Source organism: Leucopleurus acutus, assembly GCF_964270905.1.
Source record: "Leucopleurus acutus genome assembly, chromosome: 2".
Taxonomy (NCBI): domain Eukaryota; kingdom Metazoa; phylum Chordata; class Mammalia; order Artiodactyla; family Delphinidae; genus Leucopleurus; species Leucopleurus acutus.
This window is the reverse complement of record NC_139143.1, coordinates 88,462,789-88,490,257: the sequence shown is the minus strand read 5'-3', so window position 1 is coordinate 88,490,257 and position 27,469 is coordinate 88,462,789. Positions and strand designations below refer to the sequence as shown.

The 27,469-nt window shown below is 37.9% G+C and overlaps 1 protein-coding gene across 1 annotated transcript in view; it reads right to left on the bottom strand.

The window, feature by feature from the left end:
• WARS2 (tryptophanyl tRNA synthetase 2, mitochondrial) overlaps positions 1 to 27,469 on the bottom strand; it is an 89,078-nt gene that overhangs the window by 37,707 nt on the left and 23,902 nt on the right. The window contains exon 2 of the mRNA XM_082833056.1: positions 9,642 to 9,899. Coding sequence (XP_082689182.1) covers positions 9,642 to 9,899 — 258 coding nt within the window. The remainder of the gene's footprint in view (positions 1 to 9,641; positions 9,900 to 27,469) is intronic.

The following is a 27,469-nucleotide window of genomic DNA, read 5'->3' as shown; positions in this document are numbered from 1 at the left end:
TAACCACTGTGCCACCAGGGAAGTCCCAGAGCTACTCTCTTTTTATACTTTCCTTGGAGTGGGGTCAACAGTTGCAACACTTGGTTTCATGGGGCTTTTTGCTGGTTTTACAAGAAGTTTAGGAAACATGTTACAACAGCAAACAAAATAATTAGTGTACTGACTAAACTTGTGAGCAGGTTGTTTCTTGGTTTCATTGTGAATGGGTGACTCAAAGCTCAGATGAAATTCTTCTGCCATATTTATTTTGCCTTTGTTATTTTAAATGTTTGAATGACAACTATATTGAAATACCTGTAGTGTTCTCACACAGTTCTGTGGGTTCTTCTTTTCTTTTGACTTATATATCCTAAGTGCCTACTCATTAAAAAAAATTTTTTAATACTAAGTCAACTTTAGTGAGGCATAAAGTACAAACAATAAGATGGACCCATTTTAGCTGCTCAGTCCACGGAGTTCTGACAAATCTATACATGTGTAACCATCATACCAGTCAAGATATAGAACAGTTCAATGTCCCCCAAAAGTTCCCTCACACAGTTTTGCAGTTTATTCCTCACCCTTCCCTCATCCCTGCTCCTGGAAACCACTGATTTGTTTTTTGTTATTAGGGATTAGTTCTGCCTGTTCTAGAATATCATATAAATGTTAGTATATAATATGAATTCTTCTGTTCTTGGCTTCTTTCAGCATAATGTTTCTGCTATTCCTTCATGTTGTTACAGACTCCTTTTCACTGTTTAATAATATTCCATTGATTGAATATTCTACAATTATTTATTCATTCATTGATGGACGTTTGGGTTGTTTTTAGTTTGGAACTATTGTGAGCAAAAACACTATGAACACTTATGTATAAGTCATTTTGCAGGCAATGTTTGCATTTCTCTTTGGTAAATACCTAGGAGTGAAACTGCTGTGTCACTTGGTAAGTATACGTTTAATTTTATAAGAAATTGTCATTTTATACTCTTAACAGCAATGTATGAGTTCATGTTGTTCCACAACCTTACCAAAACTTAGCACTATCAGTATTTTTAATTTTAGTCATTCAAGTGGGTAAAATGGGTTTTAGAAAAAGAGTCATGTATTTGGAAATTAAAACACATATTTCTGAATAAATCACAGATCAAACAAGAAATAATAGAAATCATTTACAAATGAGTTATAGTGAAAATACTACATATCACAACTTTGTAGATGCTGATAAAACAGTACTTAGAAGGAAATGAGTATTTATAATTATATTAGAAAAGAAGAATGGCTAAAAATTAATGAGGTCCACTTAAGAAGTTAGAAAAATAACAACAAAGTAATTTCAAAGAAAACAGAAGCAAGAGAGGAAACAATGAAACTAATGAAATAGAAAAGAAAGGTATGATAGAGAGGCTCACAAAACCAAAAGTGCAAATTAAAACAAGATAGCATATTCTATCCTTTACAATGGCAAAAGTAAAATGTCTAATTATACCAAATATTGCCATAGACCAAAAGAAACTCTTCACTTGTTGGGAATGTAAATTGGAATACCAATTTGGAGAGCAATCTAGCAATAGCCACTAACACTTATGATATATATACATGTCATATATCCTCATGATTCCACTCTTATGTATGTACACCTAGAAAAGCCTTTCAGATGTACACGAAAAGCATATAGAAGTATGCCCACTGTAGTATTATTTGCAGTAACAAAAAAGTTGGAAAAAATCTAAATACGCTTTGTCAGGAAAATAGATAAATAAATTGTGATAGAGCCAGACAAAGGAATATTGTAGAGCAGTCAAAACGAATAAATCTCGAACACATAACTAATGTTGCACACAAAAATATAGATGCAGGAAGATTTGTGCAGCATGATGCTATTTACATAAAGTTTTAAAACATACAAAATAAATGATATGGATTGTTATGGCCAAATTATATGCAATACAAATAGAAACACGTACATGGGAATGATGAGTATTAAATTCAGTATAGTGGTTACCTCTGGGGAGGCAGGAAACATAATGGGGTTAGAGAGAGCTAAACAGAAAGTTTCGACTGTACTTGTAACGTTTGATAGACACATATACACTATTGACACTATGCATAAAACAGACAACTAATGAGAACCTACTGTATAGCACAGGGAACTCTACTCAGTGCTCTGTGGTGCCCTAAATGGGAAGGAAATCCAAAAAAGAGGGGATATATGTATACGTATAGCTGATTCACTTTGCTATACAGTAGAAACTAACACAACATTGTAAAGCAACTGTACTCCAATAAAAATTAATTTAAAAAAACCCCAGAAACTACATGCAGCAACTATGCCAAAAGGTTAGCATTTCAAAAAGCAGCCATTCGCCTTCATACTTTTCTGAATGTCTGAAATATTTCTTAAAAAGTCCTGAAAAACCTTTGATAACAAACACCTGTGAAAATAGTTTGTTATTGAGTATAAAGACAGGCACTGTCATTAATTTGATCTCCACCTTCCAAATCCGCTCTACCCTTAAACAAATCAAGGAGTCTGGGGTGGGGACAATATGTGTGTGGTGATGTAGGGTGAGAGAGAAAGTTAACATCTGCCAGGAATTATACATCATATTATTTAAATATCCCTATTATAGACATTAAAAAGGGGGTTCAGAGAGCTTCAGTAACTTGCCCAGTGTGTCACTACAAGAAGAGATCACAGTGAGATTCAAACTGTTATCTGGCTTCAAAGCTCATACTCTTTCCACTACTGCCCTGATAGTAAAAAATAACTCTTCTTGGAGGTGTCATTAAGATATGACCTAACTCTGTAGTCCAGGATGCAAGCAGCACAAATACTACAGCTTCTCATCAAGTCACACATGAGTATAGATCTAGGCAAGGAAGTGGTACTAGTGGCAACTTTTTAGAGAAGGAAATATAACATGAGGAGTTTGAGTTATATAATAATTTGCCTAACTTCTCTTTATCATTTATGCCACGGGCCATTTAGAACTTTTGTCTCTCCCTGGAAACTCTGGAGGTGACACCAATTTTACAAATAGATTCCTCAAGACCATTAACCTATATAGAGGTCTGTTTGCTTCCTTCCTATTACGAGTTGAATGTACACCTGTTGTTGGTAGCCTAAAAACTTGAGAGTTTAACAAATACAAATATGTACTCAAATATGCTTCCAAAATTACTAGGATAAGTGAAAACACAAAAGATTCTCTGTCCTAGTTTAGGCTTTGGCTTTTTACCTCTAAGATAAGGGACAATGAATGGGTCAGGTACAACTTTTGTTTGTATTCAGTGAGCCAAGATTCATGTAGTCAGTTCCTTTGGCCCTTATTCGGAAATTGGTTCCTCCATAGCCCCCTTTCCTTTATTGTTATTATTGATTTTAGTTTCCTGGGAAACAAAACCTACCTCTAATTAGAGAATGAGGCCACATTCCAAAGCTGCAGATTCCATTCTTCTCCCTCGACTCTTCCCTGGACTGTTTTGGACCCTCTGTAACATGATGTCTGATGGTCGAAAACTGTCCTTTTCTCCCAGCCTTGGCAGAAAGCCAGTGCCTAAAGCTATGAACTCCAGCTTTTATCTTCCATCTGCAGGGTGATTCAATCCCAAGCAAAGTAACAACTAAAGATGTGGAAACATGCACCTCAGAGGCAGCTGTGGGAATCAGACTGGATCTGCACTCGGGCCTGCTAGGAATAAGAGACCACTGACTTTGGCATTGGCATGGAAACCTCTGCCAAGCACACACATAAGCAGGCGATCCCTCTCCCTCTCCCTCCCACTCTCTCTCTCTCACTCACACACACACACATGCGCACGTGCACACACACACCTTTCAGAGGAGAGGCTCTGTAAAATTCCCCACATATGGCAAACATATTGTAGGGGAAGCACCATGACTAGAGGCCGGTGGGAAAGAAAGAAAAAGAAAATAATGAGAAAAATCTTCAGTAAGTCTAAATCGTTCCAGTCAGACCGCTGAGAAAGAATGCAAAGGACTGGAGATAAAAATTATTGGTAAAATCAGCATTATAACATAGCTAAACTCTTTCCCTATTTCAAATAATTACTAGAACTTACTCTGGTGTCCAACAATGGCACCTGGGGAACTAGTCTTTATATTTATCTGTAAGTACTTTGCTTAACACAATGGATATACATGAAAAGAGCCCTTACATAATATAAAAAATATTTTTCTCTAACTCACAATTTCAAAAATTCTTCATTTTACTTGGAAATAATTGTCTGTGAGGAGACGTAGTTATAACTAATTTTAACTGGTATTGGCTCCTAACACTTTAATTATTTTCTAAATTCCTATCATATTCAGTGATCAACTAAATGCTTAAATGTACTGCAAAATTCCCAATATAAAGAAATTAACAAAAAAAACCTTGTTAAAATTACACAAATAACCTCTAATTTATGTTTTATAAGTTAATAATTGATTTATCAAATTTTCTCAAAATAAAACCAGAAGAGGGGCTTCCTTGGTGGCACAGTGGTTAGGAATCTGCCTGCCAATGCAGGGGACACAGGTTTGAGCCCTGGTCCGGGAAGATTCCACATGCCATGGAGCAACTAAGCCCATGCACCTAGAGCCCGTGCTCCGCAACAAGAGAAGCCACTGCAATGAGAAGCCCACGCACCGCAACAAAGAGTAGCCCCTGCTCGCCGCAACTAGAGAAAGCCCACGCGCAGCAACGAAGACCCAACGCAGCCAAAAATAAATGAATAAAATAAATATATAAAAACAAACAAACAAACAAAAAACCCAGAAGAAAATACTCTAACTTCTGCTTTAAAGAATTATTGGTAAAAGTTAATCAGATCATTTGAACACAAAATAACCTGTGATAAAAAGTGGTGGAGTGGAAGAAACACTGACTTGATGTTCTCAGCGGCCTCATGCTTGAAGGGCTTTCTAGAAACTGAGTTTAAATTTTTACCTTCAGGGTAGGAGAGAGGTGCTGATGTATTTTAAGTAGAAAGATGACCGTGGCTACAATGTGGGGAATGGACCATCGATTTGTGAGACTGAAGCAGGAGTGAGAGGGTAATTTAGTAGTCCAGGGTCTTCAGGTCAGCTCTGGCTCTGCACTGCCCCTCTGCCATCAGCTCCTGAGGCAAAGGCATGGTGGGAGACCGAAAAATATTCTCTCCCCATGAGTACAGATCTTCCTCAACTTACAATGGGGTTACGTCTTGATAAACACATGGTTAAGCTGAAAATATTCTAAGTTGAAAATGCATATAATACACCTAACCTACCGAACATCATAGCTTCACCGTGCTCAGAACACTTACATTAGCCCTATAGTTGGGCAAAATCATCCAGCACAAAGCCTATATTATAATAAAGTATTGAATATCTCATGTAATTTATTGAATACTGTACTGAAAGTGAAAAACAGAATGGTTGTAAGTGTCTCGGTTGTTTACCTTGGTGATCTCGCGGCTGACCTGGAGCTGCAGTTCCCTGCTGCTGCCCAGTACCACAAGAGAATATCATACTACATATTGCCAGCCTGGAAAAAGATCAACAGCCAAAATTCAAAGTACAGCTTCTACTGAATGCTTATTGCTTTCAAACCATCATAAGTTGAACCACTGTAAGTCAGAAACTGTCTATATAGCTTCTAAAAGTAGTGTCTTAGGAAGAAAAAAGAGTCCTGGATTTGCCACCTACAAGCTGTTATGACCTCAGGTAGCTAATTAAGAAGATATTATTAAGCATTTACTAAGTACCAGGCACCTCTCAGAGATTTTCTGATTACTTAATCTCTTTATACCTTAATTTATTCATCTGTGAGAAAACAGTAATGCCTAACTCATGCACTGCTTTGAAGATTAAAAGAGAGGTCATATACATGAAACGGCTGGTAAATCTTCCACGTTTAAAGATGCTCTATTTTCTTTTCAATCCCCCTCTACTGAAAACTCCACAGATTGATAAAGACAGTTGTTAATTAATTGGCTTTTGGATAGCAAGACATAAAATACAAACACCATGATGATTCTTTCACCTACTAGAACATGGCAAATATGGGGCCAGGTCTTTAAAATAATCATTGTTTCAAGGCGACTAGCTTAGTTAATATACTTCTACTTGAGAATGGTCCTAAGAAGCAAAAGCCAATACATGCCTTCACAGTTTCAAGATAAAGCATCAGGAAGAACTTCCCATCATCCTCCATGAACCGCTTGAAGCTTTACAGCATTCTACAGGAATTGATATTAGGCACTCCTTTCTAGGCACTCCGTAGGCACTAAGTAAGCATCGTTTCTCGTCAAACTATTATAAATGGTGACAAGCAACTATGTAGGATGGCAGTTTATAGCCATTAAACACCAGCTAACACAGATTAGTGAAAAGAGGAAGCACAAAAAATTAAGGTTTATTTTTATGTCCAAAAGAGCTAATTTTATAGCAAATAAATGAAAACCTGATTAACATATCAAAGGCATGAAAAAAGTGGGAGCGTACAAATGAACTTATCTACAAAACAGAGACAGACTCACAGACACAGAGAACAGACTTGTGGTTGCCAATGGGGAAGGGGAGTGGGGGAGGGATGGAGTGAGAGTTTGGGATTAGCAGATGCAAACTAGTATATATAGAATGCATAAACAACAAGGTGCTATGGTACAGCACAGGGAACTATATTCAATATTTATGTAATAAACCATAATGGAAAAGAATATAAAAAAGAATGTATATATATGTATAAATGAATCACTTTGCTGTACAGCAGATATTAACACAACACTGTAAATCAACTATACTTCAATTAAAAAAATACATACCACATCAGGAAAAAAAAAAAAAGAAAAAAGTGGGAGCATAAAAACCAAAGTTTAAAATTTTTTTTAAGTGCAGAAGGATTAACTTTCCAGGAAATAAAACTTGATCAACAAATCAAAAGGCATGAAATAAAAAGAGACTTTAAGATCCATAATCAAATGTGATGCATAGACCTTGGTTGGATCATCATTCCAACAAGACAACATTTTGGAAGACATTTTGGAAGAATCAGCATAATTTGAACATGGACTGGGTATTAGAAGATAATATGGAATTATCATTAACTTGTTAGGTGTGATGACAGTATTGTGGTTATGTAAGAAAATTTCCTTAGTTTATAGAGAGGCATGCTGAAATATTTAGGGCATGAAATGTCATGATGTGTGGTATCTGCTATAAAATACTTCAACAAAGAAAACAACATTGGCGAGACAAATCACAAAATGTGAGTAAATGATGGGGGTAGAGTGTACTCTTCTCTCTACTCTTCTGCATATATTTAAAGTTTTCTTTATTAAATATTTTAAAAAGGAAAGAAAATCTGATAAAATATCCAGTCCATCCACTGAGTTGTAATAAGGTTGGTTGCCCGAGTTAAAGAAGGAAATGGCCCAGACCAAGCATGTCTTGAGGACAGAAAGACACCTGAGGAAGTCTTTAATACTGTCTTTGTGGGACAAATTGTGGAATGTGGGCTGATGAGTACTTCCTTCAAATTTTACTGGCAAACTATCGAAACTCCGCCAAGGGAGCTGAAGTCAGGGATGGTAGGAGGGGGAACTGGGAGCCAACTTAGAGGCCACTGAGGAAACAGGCAACACCAGTTGCCTCCACTCTCTGACCTAGACCCACATAATGAGCTCACTAGTTTGGGAACCGGTGAGCTCATTTTGTAACATAAAAAAACCAAAGGGGAGGTGAATTTTTTTATCCCTCACTTATGAGAATGTTCTTACAAAGTCTCCCATATTGTGGGTTACTCTTTCAATTGCTATTTTGAACAACAATGTACCATGTGGAAGAAGATACCTCAATTACTGCAAATTTTATACATTTATGAAGGTCACTGTCAAAAATCCTTTACAAAGGAGAACATTTTTAGAATATGGTAATCATTTCTGGGGCTATGAGCTCAAAGTGCAAGTACTGGATGTGATTGTAAATAAGCCTTTAATTTTAAAGGTCACTTTAAAAAGCAACTGACAAGTGGTTACTTTGTGGAGATTAGACATTTTCACCTACAAGAAGTATGGAAATAAGTACTGAGAATACAATTTTTAAAAAGAATATCACATAAGGATCAAAAGAGAGCTTGTATCAAAAACAGCTAAGATGGAGTGAAGATGGTATGCTTTGGAAAATGCATTAGGTGACTCCAAAACTGGCTCTAAAGATGACCAGCATTATAATTTCAGAGATGGATGTGAAGAGTTTAGATAAACATTGCTTCATGAAATATGAGAGGCACCTTCCTTTCAGAGAGAAGGTAGGAGTGCTTCTGAGGTAGGACAACCAAGAGGGTGAGAGATCTAGGGTGAGAGATCTAGAGATCTTTGAAGAAGGTAAGGCCTATGGAACAAGGACCTGGAGGGTAAGGATGGTGCACAATTAATGTCTCCAAGTTTGGAAGAGCAGTCATGTGGAAGACAGAGTTGATTTATATGTATTTTTAGCGAGGAGTTAAATGAGTGGCTAGAAGTTACAGGGAGGCGGGTGTTTGCTCAATATAAGCAAGTACTTGATAACAATTACATCTGTCCAAGATTGAATCTGAAAAGCCATACGTAAGGAAATGCTTCCTGACCAACTGTAAAAAAGGAAATTGAGGTAAATTGCCTTTATGGTCATTTTAATGATTAGATTCTATTATTCTATCACATTATTTCTAAGCTGGTAACAAGTTTAAGTTGATAACTGCGTTTATTTTTTGAAGATACTCTTTTCATTGATTACATATTTTTAAATGGTTGCTCTGTGTGAATCATTACATTAAGTTCTGTGGGTGATTAAATATATACAAAAATAATGATTGTCAGAAGTTTATGCTCAAGAAAGGAGTTGTACACATGTATAACACATTCCATACATGTTAACATGTGCCAAAACATGTATAATATACCATTCCTTGGCTGGGGCTCTGTCACCAGGTTAAAGCAGACATGTAATAAGGGCATGATCCAGTTAAAATTTTCACCTTCTTTGCTAGGGAGTCTCTTAAGCGCCTTGTCTCTAGTCCAGGTTATCTGCCTGTCCAAGAGTAAACTGATTCATCCATAGTAAAGATATGAGTCAAATATTTTGGCTTTGTTCTAAAGCCTTTCTTGGCTTGGACTCAAGACACTGGACATTGTCTTCCAATTTCCCAGCTAGTTCTCTCAAATCTTCTCAAAAGTTATTATACGAAGAATGAACAATGGGAATTATCCAATAGACCTTCCAAATGCAATACCCAATAAAGCAACATTGGAGTTACGTAAAACCATCAGTCGCTAAATTCTATCCCTCATCACCAGGAGACTAGTCAACAGCATGAATTCATCTGTTTGAATGAAACCCAGTACAGAAAAACAATTCCAGGGTTAAAAGTACTAATGGGATACAACTTTTTGGTTTATGAAGCCTTATAAACTTACCTAGTACAGTGGAGGGAAAGTTGAAAATACTATTGCATTATAATAATACTCAATGATATGAATATAGGGAAAACATGAAAATGAAACAGTCGCATTTGATGAAGTCACACTTGAAGGGTCAAAAAATAAATCAAAAACAGGAGTTATATAAACCATTCGATTTTTTCCTCAATCTGAAAATAAATGTTTTCTCGGTTCTAATCTGAGAAGCTGACCTGAGATTGCTGGAAAAGGATGCTCTTCTCTGGGTTTACGCCGCAGGCGAGAAGAGCAGCCGTCATGTCCAAGATGCTCTGCCGGAGGACGGCTGGGTCTTGGGGGACAGTGATGGAATGTAGGTCAACGATGCTGTACAGCACGGAGTCATGCTCGTCCTGTAATCTCACCCAGCTCTCAATGGCTCCCAGGTAATTGCCGAGGTGGGGGATTCCTGTAGGCTGAATGCCAGAAAATATTCGCTTCACGGAATCTTTCTGAAACAAAGGAAAACAAACAACATTGCTTTTGAAGCAGAATCCATGAATCCTATGCCCATGTTCGATGGCTACGCAATTTTTTTAACTGCAATCTGACAGTCATCATCCTTAAATGCATTTATTTTGTAAAGCACTATGTTAGGTGCTATTAGGAGACAGAAATGATATTAAAAAAATCTTTTTTTGCACTCAAAAGCTTATAAACACAAAGGCACGTAAGAAAAGGTCTGTATCTCCGATCTAACTGGAGATAGAGGATATGCTTATGAAAATAAAAGTAACCGTACAGTATTACAACACAATTGTGACTGGTTTGGAAAGGTAAATAGTGGGGTACAGAAAAGAGTTCCCAAGAGGAAAAGATGACTGTGGTTCTGGTGGTCAGTTGCAGAGACTTCAGACATAGAATCAAATTTCACTGGAGATTAAAGGGGCTCCAGGGGTTTTTCACATGACTTCATTCATTTTGCAGTTAAGGCAATGAAGGCCTTAGCATTAGGGCTAAAGGCTACTCTTACTTAATTCAGTTTTCTTTAAAAATAAAAGAATTTGAAAAAGAATAGATACATGTATATGTATAACTGAATCACTACACTGTACACCTGAAACTAACACAACATTGTTAATCAACTGTACTCCAATATAAAATAAAAAAATAAAAATAATTGCTGATATTATAATTTAATGTGCAGGATCTGGGCTAAAAATTAGGAAACCTATACTCTATTTCTGATATTGCTTCTTGATAAAGTTATTTAACTTTTTCACGCTTCAGTATCCATTTACTTTTGATAAAATCATAGTTGGTTTTTTATTTCTTCAAACGAAGTTTTTAATTCTGCATAATTTTTTAAATTATAAAATCATTTTTGACATGGTCATCCTATCCCATTGGTCTATACTGTCTATTATTGAAGTTATAACAGAAAATGAGAAGAAAAAAAATGTGCCTCTGTATTTGTAAGCTTTTGAGCACAACAAATTTTTTTTTTTTTTTTTTTTTGTGGTACGCGGGCCTCTCACTGTTGTGGCCTCTCCCCTTGCGGAGCACAGGCTCCAGACGCGCAGGCTCAGCGGCCATGGCTCACGGGCCCAGCCGCTCCGCGGCATGTGGGATCCTCCCGGACCGGGGCACGAACCCGCGTCGCCTGCATCGGCAGGCGGACTCTCAACCACTGCGCCACCAGGGAAGCCCAGTGCAACAAATTTTTAAAAAATATTTTCTGTCTTTAATACAGATAAATGATAAAATACATCATTATCATTTTTAACAATAATAAAAAATTACTAATAACAACCATAATTTACTGGACAACTACGTTTCAGGCATTTATGCTCAGTGCTTTAATGCATTAATGTATTTATTCCTTATAATATATAATATGGTAGGCATATGATTACCTCTAATTTACAGATGAGAAAACTGAAGCTCACAAATATTAATAGATTGCCTTTGGCCACACAACTAATAGGTGGAACTGAAATTTCAAGTCAGGTATTACTGACTTCAAAGCTCATGTATGCTCTTTCCACTAGCTACCATGTTTTGCTTAGACACCATCAATTAAGACTTCATTACATTCATTGCATTATTTTGCAACGTTTCTGTTGCAAAAAAAAAAAGTTATGGGGGAAAAAAAAGAATATTCTCTACACTTATATTTGTGTATTAAGTGCCAAGTCTCTCCAGCATACGTAGCTAGGAGTTGAATTGCTGGATCATAAGGTATGCATATGTACCTTCAATTGTACTACAGCGTGCTAAACTATTCCTAAGTATCAGTACGTAACAATTTGCAGTTTCTACCACCAATTCCTATTGTTCCACATCCTCACCAACACTTTGCCAGTAGTTCTATTTTTAGCTAACTGACGATATAGGGTAGAATCTCATTATGGTTTAACTGCATTTCTCTGATTATTTATTAGAGAAGTTGAGAACTCATGGTTTTTGGTATTTTTATTTCCTCTTCTGTGGAGAGGCTATTCAAGTTATTTTGCCTATTTTTCTCAGCTTGGATTATCTTTCCATTGATTCAAGAATTTTTGTATATTCTGGATCCTAATATTTTGTCAGTTACATGTGTGGCCAATATATTCTCTCATTATGTGGCTATTTGCCTTTATGTTACCTTTTGATGAAGAGATGTTCTTCAAATATATAATTTTTGACCAGATTTTTATGTCACAGAAGAAATCTTTTAATATCCTGAGTTCATGAAGATATGTGTGTGTATATACATACATACATATATAACGCATATGTATGTGCATGCTTTAAAGTTTTATCTTTCACATTTAAGTCTGTATCCATTTGGAGTTTTTTGCATATGGTGTGAGGTAGACATCTACTTTATTTTCTCTCCTTTTTTTCCCCCTATATGGATACCTAATTTTTCCATCGCCATTTATTGAAAAGATCCTTTCCCCACTGCTCTCTGGAATGCCACTTCAGCATAAACCAATTATCTCTATATGTCTGAGTCTGTAACTGGTCTTTCTATTCTGTCTCATTGGTCCATGGTCTATTTGTCTATGTCTGCACCAGTGCCGCAGCTGCCTTTTTAATAAGTCTTGGGACCTGGTGGAGCAAGTCTTTCTACCTTCTTCTTCTTCTTCAAGAGTATCTAACCCACCCTTGGTCCTTTATACTTCTCAATACATTTTACAGTCATTTTGCCAAGTTCCAAGAGAAAAAAAAAAAGCAACCTGTTGGGGTTTTTGATTGGGATTACATTGATTGCTTTGGGGAGAACCAACATCTTTATAATACTGGGTCCTCTCATCTAGAAAACCATATAGTTTATGAGGATCTAATGTAAAACACGATGACTACAGGATAACATTGCATTGTATAATTGAAATTTGCTAAGAGAGTAGAACTCAAATGCTCTCTCACACACACAAAGACAAATATGTGAGGTGTTGGTTGTGTTAATAATTAACTAGGTGGGGGGGATCTTTTCACAATGTATATCAAATCACCATGGTATATGTACACTTTAAATATCTTACAATTTATTTGTCGATTATACATCAATAAAGTTGAATTTTTTTTAAAAAAAGAATGTAACATTTAAAAAAGTCTTTATCTTTATATCTAATATTAGCTCCTAAGAGCTAATCTACTTTAGATGTGTGAGTGCCAAGACTACTTATATTTTGCCCTTCCCTTTTCCCAAGAATTTCAAATCCTACAGTCTATTTTCCTATATCTGCTTATTTTCCTCTCTATTTCTGAGATAACAGCCCTAAAATAGAATGCTACATCATAGTTCCATGACCTAGAATTGTACTTGATATAAGCACTCAGGAGACCTAAGAGGTTTGTGGCTCTGAGAATATGAAAAATACCTTTTAAGTAACTGAGAACAAATATAATATTACCACTTAAAATCATACACATGTACATACACACATATGAGGCTGTCAAATGACTAACTCCCCAAATCATAATTTAGAGACATTACTTTAAAAATAGTTTGTAGCTGAGAACTGAGGCTGAGGGAGAGAGAGAGAGAGAAAGAGAAAGAATGGGAGAGAGAAGAGTTAGCATAGAATAAGTACATATCAGTGAGGCTTCCTTCAGTACCTTAGGACCTTAACCAGCCCTGGGTTCCTGATATGGGAATAAGCAAAGAAGCTTTCAGTGAGGTAAAAAATGATTAATGGGCTTTTGGGACTGATTGATGAAGAGAGAAAGCAAAGCAGAAAAACAAGCTCTGAACTTAATAAATGAAGAGGAAAAAAAATGCCGTCCAGAAATGCTTGACCTAGGATGAAAGGGGACTGTTTATGGTCATATAAAGGATTATAAGGGCCAATAATATCAAGCGGAGAAAAAAATATGAATATTTCCACACAAATTCCTCCATGTTCAAACTAAGGAATTATTCCCTGAGAGAAATGGAGAAACTAATTCTTGGGAAAACTAGAAGAGAAAAGCACTAGAGGACAGACTATGAGAAAAAAGAATTGTGACCGGTGGGAATGAACTAGACATGATCTAATACATCTTTTTTGTTCTCTAGTTTCTGTGATTCTATATATCCAGGCAGAGGGAATGATGTTATCAAGAAGTAAGAGCAACAAGAAATGTTTTGTTCAATTTTCAAGGAGCTATTAAAAAAATACAGGATCTAAATGAGAACTGGATTCCTGGTCTTAAAAATATACAGAGAGTGTCTTGCACTTCTGCGGTGAGTTTATGTTCCCGTCTGTTCCCCCTGCAAGAGTCAGCAGGCAGCCTGACAGCATGGCAGGGGAGATATGCCTGGTACCATGAAATCATGGGGCTGGAATGTGGAGTTTGGGTGGTGGGAGGATGGGGGTTCTGTGTTCAAAAGCACTAGAGTTGGAAAAGAATGAAAATGAAAGGAGCATGGGCTTCCCAGTGGACAGGAGGCAAACCACAAAGAAAACAGCTTCAAGACTAGGCCACAGGCATTCGCTCATGGGGAAGTCTAGAGCATCAACCTTGAATCCCATCGCAATGCACAGAGAATAAAAAAAGGCGCATTTTACAAAATAGGTCTTCATTTTTATTTCAGGTGTATTTCCTTAGCAAATGCCACTTCCAATCAATACATGCATTGGCTCAATTTGTAACAGAATCAGCATTACCAATGGGCAGCTTCAGCCCTGGGATTTGATATATTCCAGAAGACAGGGTGGGAGTTTGTATCAAAGAGAGAACTTATCAATCTGACAGGTGTAGCTAAAAGCGCTCCTGTCATAAGGTACTGAGCATATCCCAAGTTCATAATTATCATAATTTCAATTATTGCACCCAAAAGTAATTAAAAACTCCCAAGCTGCTAATCATGGCAAAAGATATTTTTTGTGATTAACTAAAGAGAGCTTCTGATTTTAATCCCAAGTGAATAAAATACATCAAAAGAAGGCTGCCTACTAGCTTTGAAACACTTTCAACTTTGGTATGGTGGTGGGAACTAAAGACTTCAACTAAAGATTTCAAGATTCTTATGACAAAGTCCTGCTTGTGTCCAGCTGTAGCATCAATTGTGCACTCATCACACCTGTTTTAACTATACTCGACGGCAGACCAAAAACTTGGCTGAGCAAGCACTATGTCTAATTGGTTCCATGAAAGGCACGTTATCATAGATTGCGATAAAAAAGGAATCAACAACATTAACAACTAATTTGGTTGAAAATTTCTTTTTGTAAGTCTATTTATTCTTCTAAATAAAAAATACAGCTTAAGAAGCTCTCTGTTGGTGCTTCTCAATTGTATCATGTATGTCACCCTACTATTTCAAGCCTAGGCCCCTCGCATCTGTCTTCAACACTTTCTTGAAAATGTCTATACCACCAGTTAGTGATATAAGAGCTGAAACATAGGAGACCCGGCATAGAAAAATAGCACTTTGGTCCTGGCTGGGAGGATCCAGGTGCTTCTCTGAAGCTTTCTTTGGCCACAGCTCAGCATTGTTCTGCTACAGTCAGCTCTTTCTTCCAGAAAGTACAGAGGGCTCTGGGTCTGGAGAGAAAAAGCTGACTCAGCACCAAGAAAAAAAAAAACTGGGTTCATTTCTGCTTAGAAATGAAACCAGATGCTCAGACCTAGGAATCAACATAGTAAATATTAATTCAATGTAAGAGAAAGCAGGTCTTATGTCACCCTCAAACAAGAAGCAATATGTCGGCCAACAATTAAAACTGCAGGAAAAAATTATTTTTAAAAAGAAAAAAGGAGAAAGGAGTGACTAATTCACTAGACTGTGAGTTCCATAAAAGCATAGATGAGAAGTACTTAGCAACGTATTATTAGGTCAGTGAAATAATTTGAAAGGAATAAACTTGGTTTTTTAAAAATGTTTTTTACAGACTTATTTAAGCCACTTCCAGATTTTAAGAGCTGTGCATCTATTTTCCCTCGGTGCACTGAGCTGTCCTTCTATCATGCAGTAGAATGCTTTTGCAGATGGATTTTCATTCTTGTGCTGAACTTTAGCTATCAGAAACATTCCCTGGCACTTACATGGACCTCATCGGATGTGAAGGAGGTAGGAATTACTGGCCTTACTTTCCAGGGAAGGACACTGCAAGGTTAAGTAACCCTCACAAGATCACAGGCAGGTGGTTAGATTTGGAACCCAGCTCTCAGCCCTGGACACCGAGCTCTGTCCCTTTCATGTGCACAGGGCTGCATCCAGTTTAGAACTTCTTGACCTCATGGTTGGTCTGGCCTTTAAGTATCCTCACTCCCACCCGCACCTCCCCTCCACACACACGCTCTCAGAAAGGGAAGGTGTGCCACAGAGTCGTTTCCTGAAAGGCCCAGGCACACAGCTGGTGGCACACCTGGGGCCAGAATCCAGACCTCCAGAGCTCTGCTCACCAGACCACATGACGCTTTTGCATATTTATCACGTTCTTTTCTTCTGCAGCTATTTCTTTTGTACCTCAGCATCTCTGTGGGCTTATTTTCTTCAGGCCTTTTTTCCCGGTTTTCTTTCTTACTTGTCAAATAGCACCTCAGTGAATGTCTCCCCATCACACAGAGATGATGAAATACAAAATCTGGGGACTTCGCCTCCTAGGAAAGACTGCATTGTCACCTCAAGGCAGCTAAGTTATGTTTAAATGCGAAGCTTATATGTAGGTACAGAATAAACTGGCAAGTCCTTTTAGTTTTTATTGGAAAAGTGACTACAACTAGATTAATATATTATCTAAACACAACATAAATAATTATAATATGATATGTAGTGAGAAACACTTTTAATTTCTAATGACAATACTGCTTCCTAAACCAAACCATCCAGGGTCAAATTCTTGACATAAACATCTTAACCACCACTACATAATTTATTTTTATATTGGATGGAACAGTAAATACAGGCAAGAGATCAAGAGGTACTAAAATTTTTAAAGTATAAAGAATGATCTGAAATGCTTATGAAAATACTAGTTTTTCCTCATAAGAAAATATGAACATTGATCTTAAAGTGTTAGAGAGATCATGCTGGAAAGATATGATTTTATCATTGCCTTTTGTGGCCAAATAAAGGTATATCCTACCCATTATCTTTGGTCACAGATCCATGCCTGTCTGGTGGTCCCGTCTTCAGCTGACTATCTGAGAACATTCCTCCTTTTACAGCCGCTGAGAGATTTGGCTCTCCACACCTAAGTCCTCAGACTGTTACTAAATGTGTGGTTTTAAGATGTCTCTTTTTTAGTTACATGCCCATTTTCAAATGTAATATTCTTACCAGACATGTCTAATATGTAGAAGAGCCCAAAGAAATGCTTGGTGTATGGATAACAGGAGTCAGTGAGGGAGCCCCAGTAGGCAGCCCCCTGCGGGCTTGTCCGCCCTCACCCCTGCCAGCCTCTGAGGGGCTTCCTGGAGCACAGGTTTGAAAACAACTTGATTCAGGACATTTAAAAAATATTAATAGTTTGTTGAAAAAAAAAGTGTTCTTCCTCAGGGTAGTGGGAAATATACAGAAGAAAGTTCTCAAAAGAAAAGTCTGGGACAACAATGCACATACCACACGCACAGACTTAGCTCTATGCATTAAGTCTTCTCATTTCTTCCTCTGGGTTAGGGTTCAAAGTTTATGTGGCAGTTAATCCCCTTCCCAGCTGTCCTCCATCATCCTCCACGAGAAGCTGACCTAGTTACTTGCCATTCTTGTATCGCTCATTCCCCTCTGCACTCAGACTGTTCCCTCATCCTGGATGTCCTTCGCCCCCTTCTCTGCCTGGAGAACTCCCCGTGGTCTTCAAGGCCTAACAATCTCTCCTTGATTCTAAACCTCTTAAACATACCTTCTCCCTACCAAACACACACACACACACACACACACACACACACACACACACACACTGAGTCAGTCTCTCTCTCCAAGCAGAACAGATCCCTCTTTCATCGGTTCTTCATTATTACACATATCACACGGGTAACTTGGTAAATATTTTCTTATTTGCTTAGGAAATATTTTCCCACCTAGAATATGAGCTCTCTAGGGCTGGGGCTGCCTTTTTCATCTTTATATCCCCAGTATATAGCAGTGTCAGGTACATTGTGAGGATCTAATAAATGTTAGTGGAATAAATGACAAATCTCCCACTCCTACTCCCCACTTTGGCTCCATGTAAAGGGCGAAATAACTATACACAAAATGAACCAGATGTTCCAGTTATAGGCAGTTCCTAAACAAGTTATGTTCTGAGAGCTCGTTTGAAAATTGGTTTTCTGAAACTCAGACACTCAATTCTTTAAATGGCAGTTACGGTCCTGGAAGGCCGCCCGTGGAAGCCTCATTGAACCCACAGTATTTCTGAAGAATGGTTTTAACAGCACCATTTCAGCTGCACCTAAACACCATTCATAAAATTGTTTCTGTGGGAAAGTGAAATCCAAGTTCTATTTTGGGATACTAGAGAATTACCTACCCTGTGGTGGCTCTGATTTTAAAGCAGAAAGTGCTTAAGGGGAGTAATCTGGTAGGAAGAGCAGCTTGTATTTGCATACAGACTTTAAAAATTAGATGTATGATAATCTGGAGGTGGAGCAACATGTGGGCACGTCCTTCAGCATGATTAGCACTCCTAACACCGAATTGTGTGTATATGGACTGTCCTGGAGGCGGCTGCCCCAGCCGCCATTGTTGACAACAAAGGCGCGGAAGGAAGGTGGAAGGAAGGCATTGGAGCAGGGGTTCCCACAGTGTGTCTCCGTACCTGCAACATCACCCAAACAAGGACCTTGTTAGGAATGCAGATTCCTGGGGCCCGACCCAGACCTACTGACTCAGAAATTCTATGGGTGGACTTATCCCAGGAAAAGAAATGACAAGAGTTTTGCAATCTGTCCTTTGACAAGCCTTCCAGGGGGTTCTGATGCCTGCTCCAGTTTGAGACGGGCTTTGGGACACCAATATCTAGTCTTAAAGTTCACTTCAACTATATAAAATGAGGTACAGATGAAAACACTACGAATAAAAAATAGAAGATACCTTCTAAGCCACCAGTTCTCAATCTTATCTGTACAGCGATCACCTGGGAGCTTTAAAAAAATACCGATGCCTGGGTCCCATCCTCAGAAATTCTGATTTAATCAGTTTGGGATTTGGCGTGAGCATTGGGATTTTTTGTGTGTCCAGGATTGAAAAACCACTGTTCCAAGCCAACTACTATATAATTATTCTCCAAAACTGCCAATCTGACTGGAAACATGGGAACACACACACACACACACACACACACACACACACACACACACACACACACACACAGAGTGTAAAAATTTGAAAAGTTCACTTGCTTATAATTTACATTTCAAGGTAATAAAATCCCTGAGCATTTATGTATTAATGCAAGGTCAGAGGCCCCTTTGACTTCAGGCAGTTCTAGTATCACATGAAGGTCAGCAGATTATTATGGTCAACAGCTTATGAAGATGTGGCTAGTGTGTCTACATTGGTGAGAAAAGACACCTGCGACAAGTAAGCACACCATCTTCCACTGTTAGGTAAATTGACTTAACAATGCCCAGTTCCATAAATCCTTATGGCTCAGGGATTTAAGAAGCACGGGTAGCCCAGACAGCACTAAGAAAATGATCCCACTAAGAAGGTTTTGACATCAGAATTGTCATGGATAAAATACAAAATTCTCTCTGCATAGGATGCTCTTTTCTACCCATCTCCCTGTGTGGCAAACTCTCTAACTCCCTCCAATCCCTACAGAGAGTCTGAATCCAACACTCAAGCAGCTGTAGGCAGGTCTCATGGTCAGCTCAGCTGGTTGAGGAAAACCTGGACTAACAACTGGTGGCCTTGGCTAAGCAAAGCCGAGATGCCAGAAATTTTTTTTTTTTTGCAGTACGCGGGCCTCTCACTGTTGCGGCCTCTCCCGTTGCGGAGCACAGGCTCCGGACGCGCAGGCCCAGCGGCCATGGCTCACGGGGCAGCCACTCCGCGGTATGTGGGATCTTCCCGGACCGGGGCACGAACCCGTGTCCCCTGCATCGGCAGGCGGACTCTCAACCACTGCGCCACCAGGGAAGCCCTGCCAGAAATGTTTATACCCAACAAATGAAATAACTCCATGACTCTCAAGTGTTCTGAACCTTTGAGAGACAGTGTGAATTTCTTACAAGGTACTAATACTAAAAACAGAGAAAAAGATTCTAAAGTTATTTTCCAGGCATAAAGATATTTCACCAAAAAAATCTTGTTGACTATCCTGACCACTACTAGGAGAAAGAAGTCTCATTTTCCAGTGAACCATGGCTCTCTTTCTCATCATCCAACCTGTAGACTGACACAACCCCCAGGGTTGTTTCAACTGAAGCATTTGCTTCTGTTCAGACCCTCCTGTCAGCTCATATTGTTAAGTCAACTTTAGAATAAGTTAGAAAAACGACAAAGTCAAGCAGTAAAATATGACTGTGATAACTTGTCTGGTTATTTACCATGGTTAAGCAGCAGGATTTAGCACCAGGTTGCCTGGGTTGAGTCCTGGCTCTATTACTTATATGTTCTTGAGCATCTACAAAATGGGGATAATAATATACCAATCTCACAGGGTAGATGGGGGGGGGGTATTGTGATGAGTTTATTCGTGTAAAGTGCTTAGTGCCTAGCATGTTCTCCATAAATTATCTGATCATTTATGGGGGTCAAAATTTTAAGTGCTTAAATATTGTGACCCAACCATCCAACATACAGAAATCTGTCCTACAGAAATAATCATACTAGAATGTAAGGACACCTGGCATTCCCCATATGACTCTTTAATAACAAAAGAACTACAAGCAACTAAATGTCCATTAGTAGGGAACATATAAAATAAATAGTAATTTTATTTTTTATATGATGGAATACCATGCAGCAGATAAGAAGACTGTAAGTAGTGAGAGCAGAGTGGAGGTGAAGAGTCCCAACTCTGGAGTCAGAGCACCAAGTCCAATACCAGCTCTGCACATACTAGCTGTGTTTCCTTGTGCAAGTCACAGAACCTCCTTATCTGTAAAATGGCTATAATAATAGCACCCTCCTCAAGGCCTGAGAACAATGCTTAGCCCACAGTGGTTCTATATAAACATTTGTTAAACAGATGACTGCTGACAAGGAAGAAGAATACACATTTAACTTACCCCAAGGATTGGGAATACACAATGACTACCTTTTCGACACTTTTGCACTATTTAACTTTTTTTTAAGGGCATGAACATTTTTTGCAGCCAAACTTAAAAAATATGCCTAGTTTTACTGCATATGACTTGATGATAATTAATTGATATATAATTACAAGAGTCTCATACCAGCAGGAATGTCAGTCAGTTATTATCATTTTCATTTTACATAATGGGAAATAAAGACATGAAAAAGTGAAGTGATTTATTAAGCTCACACATGAAGTTATTTGTAAGATGGAACTAGAACGGAAACAATATAGTGTAATAGAAAAGACATCCGTTTTGCGGATCAGACAGTGCTAGGTTCAAATTCCTTCTACATCTCCTAGCACCTTCCACAAATTATTTAATCTCTCTGAACCTCAGTTTTATTATTTGAACAATGAGGTTAACAACAGTAATGGCTAATATTTATTGAGTGCTTACTATGTACAAAGTACTCTAGCAAGAGCTATGAATGCATTATCTCATTTAATCCTCACAAAAAGCCTTATAAGGTAGGTAGTATTATCAACTCTGCTTCATAGATGAGGAAACTGAGGCACAGAGGGGTTCAGTGAGTAGTGCATGGCTAATAAATAGTGGGGTCAGGACTTGAACATAAATAGACCAAATTCAGCTGTATATACTTCATTTGGTCCAGAGAGCTGGTGTGGGTGAGTGAAGGCAAGGGATCCACTGCAGGACAGAGTGGATGCCTGGAGCCAGCATGCAGCCTCCCCTCGAGGCCAGACTCTCTGTAGATACTTCAGAGGGAGACTATGAGAATACAGCAAGGCACTCAAGAAATTATTTGCTTTTACCCCTCTGATCTAATAAATGATGCTACCTCCTAGAATGTACGACCTCAAATCTGCTTTAATTTTATGTTATAATGAACTTCTAAGGAGATATGTGATTCTTTCTCTTGCACCATTCACAGTAAAGATAATTGCCCTGTGTACTTCTTATTTTCATTTAGAAGTGGTAGCCCGTACAGGGCAGGTGACAGGGACAGTGGTTCTTATTCATCTGGGCAGCAGCTTCAGTGCTAATTCTAAACACAGGTGGTGAGAGAGACAGCCAACAGGAAGGCGGAAAGAATCACTGCTGACATGTGCAACTGGGAAGATTGATGGTTTCCCTCTCTCTTTTTCCCCAATGCGTCGGCCTGGGGGCAGAGACGCAGGAGCTGCTGTGCTGGGGACAGTAAAATACACAGCACAATGTCTACCTTGCTGCAACGCTGATTAATGAGACTGAAATGACACAGAAAACAGGCAGTGCTTCGGAAGGAGAACTCACAGGCCTTTCTTTCTTTAATGATTTCAACAAAAGCAGTTCCCATAAACTGCTGGGTTTGAACTGGAATATCCCGTGGTTAGAGCAGGCAGGGGTGTATTTGGTGGAATGTGTGGAGCAAAGGGTGAGAGGGTAAGGGGAGTTTGTAATGAAGTAAATTCACTTGTGATCGGTGGGTACAAATCATAACAAATGAATTCCTCTCCTCTTTCTGCTTGGCTGAAAAATGCCATAAAATTCCAGGTAAAATAGCTATTTACTTACCTAACAGTGTAAAAAGGACATGAGAATACACCCAAAAAGATTTTTCACCCAGATAAAAGCACTCATTTAGTTTTTTAGAGCTCGGAGATCGTATCACCAATTTTTCGTGTTTTACCGCAGCTGCACAATGTATACATTAAAACACAGTATTTTCTTTTTGAGAAAAGATAGATTTTAACACTAAATATTATTTCTAGTACTTATTATTAACTACTTACAAGGCATATCCATTTGGATTTCCCACCAGCAGCTCTTCAAACTTAATACTATATCCAAAACCAAATCTATTGACTCATAACCTTCCAGTCTGCTCCCCACAAACCTGCTGGTCTGTATTTGCAATCCTGCCTAATGAGAGAACCATCCACTCAGTCTCCCAACTGTAGGAGTCACCCCAGATTCTTTCCTTACCCTCACCAGATTCTGTGAGTTAAAATCCTGCCTCCTTCAATCACTAGATATGTGATCTTTGGCAAGTATTTGTGCTTCAGTTTCTTCATCTGAAATCAACATTTTAATAGTACTATTTCATAGGATTATTATAAGAATGAAATACAGTAAGTCCCCTACATACGAACCTTCAAGTCATGAACTTTCAAAGATGTGAACACGCATTTGCGTGTCCAATCACGTAAGTTAGTTTGTGTGTCTGGAGTAGTCACGTGCGTGCATCCTCTACAAGTGGTTGTGCTTTTGTGTACTTTACTGTACGGTACTGTATAGATTACAGTACCGTACAGTATCTTTATTTCAAGCCCAGGATGTCTGGAAGCAAGCGTAAAAGCAGCTGTGATAGAGCTGGTCCTACTGTACTTTTCAAGGTATTGTACTGTAAGATTTAAAATGTTTTCTTTATTTTGTGTGTCTGTCTTTTATGTATTATTTGTGTGAAAAGTATTATAAACCTACTACAGTACAGTACTACATAGCTGATTGTGTTAGTTGGGTACCTAGGCTAACTTTGTTGGACTTAAAAACAAATTGGACTTAGCATGCTCTCAGAACGGGATCCGTTCCTATGTAGGGGACTTACTGTATATTAGTACATAAAAAGTGCTTAAAGTAGTGCCTGGCACATAGAAAGTGCTCAATAAATATTAGCTAAGATTGATCTTAAATGTGCTCACCATGTATATATACACACACACACATATATACAAATATATATATATATATATAATTATATGGGGTGGTGGGTGTGTTAACTAACTTCATTGAGGTAACCACTTCACAATACACACATGTAACAAACCATTAGGTTGTTCACTTTAAATGTACAAAATGTCAATTATATCTTAAGCTGGAAAAAATTAGCTATTATTATTAACATTATCTAATCAATTGCTAAATCTTCAGGGATGTTATCCAACAAAATTTCACTTCTCCCTCTCTATCAACATAGTCTAATCCCCAATCACCTCACCTGTGCTGTATCAGTAGCTTCTATCTGGCTTCTATATCCTCCATACCACTACCTGAACTATCTTTTTTTTTTTTTTTGGTACGCGGGCCTCTCACTGTTGTGGCCTCTCCCGTTGCGGAGATGCATGGGCCCAGCCGCTCTGCGGCATGTGGGATCTTCCCGGACCGGGGCACGAACCCGTGTCCCCTGCATCGGCAGGTGGACTCTCAACCACTGCTCCTTATGTTTAATATTTTATAACATGCTATTTTTCATTCATCATCCTAGCATTAGAGCCAATATCATATTCAACTAAAACCACAAGAGTTATCTTTAGGATCTATAATTTAAAACCCAAAATGTAAAAAAATATTTATATATCAACTGATATTATTCTAGGTCAGATTAAATTTACAGCATTTCCATTGCTGGGTATAGCGGCTTGAATATGTGCCCCCCAAATTCATGTCTATCTAGAACCTCAGAATGCGACCTTACTTGGAAATGGGGTCTTTGCAGATGTAATCAGTTAAGATGAGGTCATACTCGATCAGAGTGGGCCCTAAATCCAAAGACTAGTGTCTTTATAAGGAGAGGAGAAGACACAATAGAGACATAGAGGGAAAAAAGGTCATGCCGAAGGAAGCAGAGATTGGAGTGACGTAGCTACGAGTCAAGGAATGCCAATGTTTGTAAGGAGTCCAGGAAGAATCCAGGAAGTCAAGGAATGCCAATGTTTGTAAGGAGTCCAGGAAGAATCCAGGAAGGATTCTTCCTTAGAGCCCCTGCAGAAGAGCATGGACTTGCTGACACCTTGATTTCAGACTCCTAGCCACCAGAAATGTGAGAGAATAAATTTCTGTTGTTTTAAGCCATCTGGTTTGTGGTACTGAGTTATGGCAGCCTTAGAGAATACACTTGGCTAATGTGGTAAACTGATATGGTGAGTCTTTCAGGATCTGTAACTTGCCAGGTTACTGAGCATCTTCTCCAGAGCGGCACAAGCCCATGCTGGGGCAAGGCAGAGTAGAACATGAGCATTCTGCATTGGCTATGATGACTGGCCAAACCACAACCGCACATATAATACATAGGTAGTGTGCTGAGGTGCAGGAAGCATTATTGGGTAGAGCACATCAAATAAACAAACAGCTAAGATCAACTACAGGGATGTAATCCTAAATGAGATGCTGTTACTTTGTTCTGGGAGAAACAAAATTCTAGGATCATATTTGCACTGATTCCATAAAATTACTGTACATAGTTAGCTTTGCTCCATTTATTCCTTCCATTTAAAAAGTACCTCTGAAATTTTCCCTGTGCTGTAATCACTCAAAAAAATGTAAATTTACACTCAGCAAATACCATTTCCTTTGGTCAAAAAAATATTGATTGTGCACCATTTTTCTGATGAAGTAGTATGATACACACTATTTGAACTGCCGTGATCTATTGTTGTTCTCCTCTGAAAGGACTTTTTTTTCTTTGAAACCTTAAGAGATTATTTTTTGGCATAATTACCCCAGTCCAAATGGTTTTGAGATATAGATTTTCTTAGATAATAAACAGTGAACTATTTATTTTAAAAACCAAGAAAACGTGTCTATAATTTTTCTTTGAAGCTCTTTAGAAATAATTTTTTTGTGGGGGGGGGCAGGCTGTGCCGCACGGCTTGTGGGATCTCAGTTCCCCGACCAGGGATTGAACCCAGGCCCTTGGCAGTGAAAGCGCGGAGTCTGAACCACTGGACTGCCAGGGAATTCCCTAGAAAGAATTCTTATAATGCTTTGTATGAAATAAGCTTGGGGAAAAAAATGGGAAAAATTCACATTGGGAAACCAGTGTCAGCTGATCATTAATTCACCATCCCTCTTTATATTTGAAAGATCTCTAGAAGTTATAGATGATAGCCCACAATGTCAGAGAACAAACAGTCCAACATATTTTTGACATGCCACACAGTTTTCTGCTTGTCACATCTTTGGGCCTCTTATATAAGTTCTGAAAAAACTGGTAACTTATGCAGATGCAGAGATTGTTGTCAAAGAAGTGTCAGTATGGGGGTCATTTCAGAGTTTCCAATTCCTCACACTTGTTAATAAATCTTAGAATTTTGCACAGTCGAGTACTTAGCTCTTCCTCTAAAACTTCACCACCCCACATTCGATTTTCTATTCATGTTTAATGGAAACGTCATAGTTCTGATTTGCACTCACTGTGTGTGTGTGTATACATGTACAAAATAATTCTACATTCCTTAGTCAGTTTTCCCATTGTGCATAACAAAATTCAAGAATATTTCTTTATTTAAGGGAGCCTTGCTTTTTCTGATTTGTTTATACAAATTGATGACAGTTTTTGATTCTGCTTTAAATTGTCTCATCATTTATTGTTGAATAAGCTGAAGAAACAGTTATCTCATTTATAAGGTAAAGCCGCATCACAGTTTCATTTCTCTAATTCCAATTGCTTCATTTGGAATTTGTGCTTTTTTGTGTTGATCAAGTTGTGAATATATAAACCAAAATAATTATTCTCTTTTATATTTTAGTTCGATTTCCAATTCCAAAAACCTGCCTTTATCTACCAATGAATATTTATCACGTCCCTTTTACAGTAAACACTGTTTTCCAATAAACTTTCAAGTCTGATTTTATTTTTATATATTTATCTCTTTATATGGGTATATTCTATTTTGATAAACATGCCTTGATCAAAAATGAAAAATTTTCAACAACTTCACCACAAAATCAGCACTTACATTCAAACTGTAATGATTTTAAATGCACTTTACCTCTGCATTTTTGAGACTCCTTTTTCCTCTCCAATTGGAAATTTTTTATGTTGTACATAATTCTCCTTTATGACTAAATATTAGTAGGTAAGATAATTAGTGTAAATAACAGAGTACTGCTCTTACCTTCAACAATTTCAATCATATGGCTTGAAAGTACATCTTGAAAGTAGTACACTATTTTTCAACTACTTAGATGACAAATTACTATATATTGAATAATGATTAATGATAAAATACTTGCTATCACAAGTGACATTATTGCTTGCCTCAACTCTTGTACATTTTTGTGAAAAATAACACTGACTTATTCTTTGATATTACTATTAAATAATCATAGTTACTGAGAAAGTAATTGCAAATGCTTGTGTCTTAACCATCAAATAATGAAGAAGAGCAAGAAATCTATGTACCAAGTGAAACGGAGCTGTTTTGTGTAGACAGGCAGAACTCCAACTGGGTAAAAATGTTGCTATTGAAATGTCATCAGTTGAGTTATACTAAAGTATTTTATATATATATATATATATATATATATGATTTTCTTTTTTATTTTCCATCTTGATGACAATTTTTTTAATATAAATTAATTAATTTATTTATTTGGGGCTGCAATGGGTCTTCATTGCTGCATGCAGCTTTCTCTA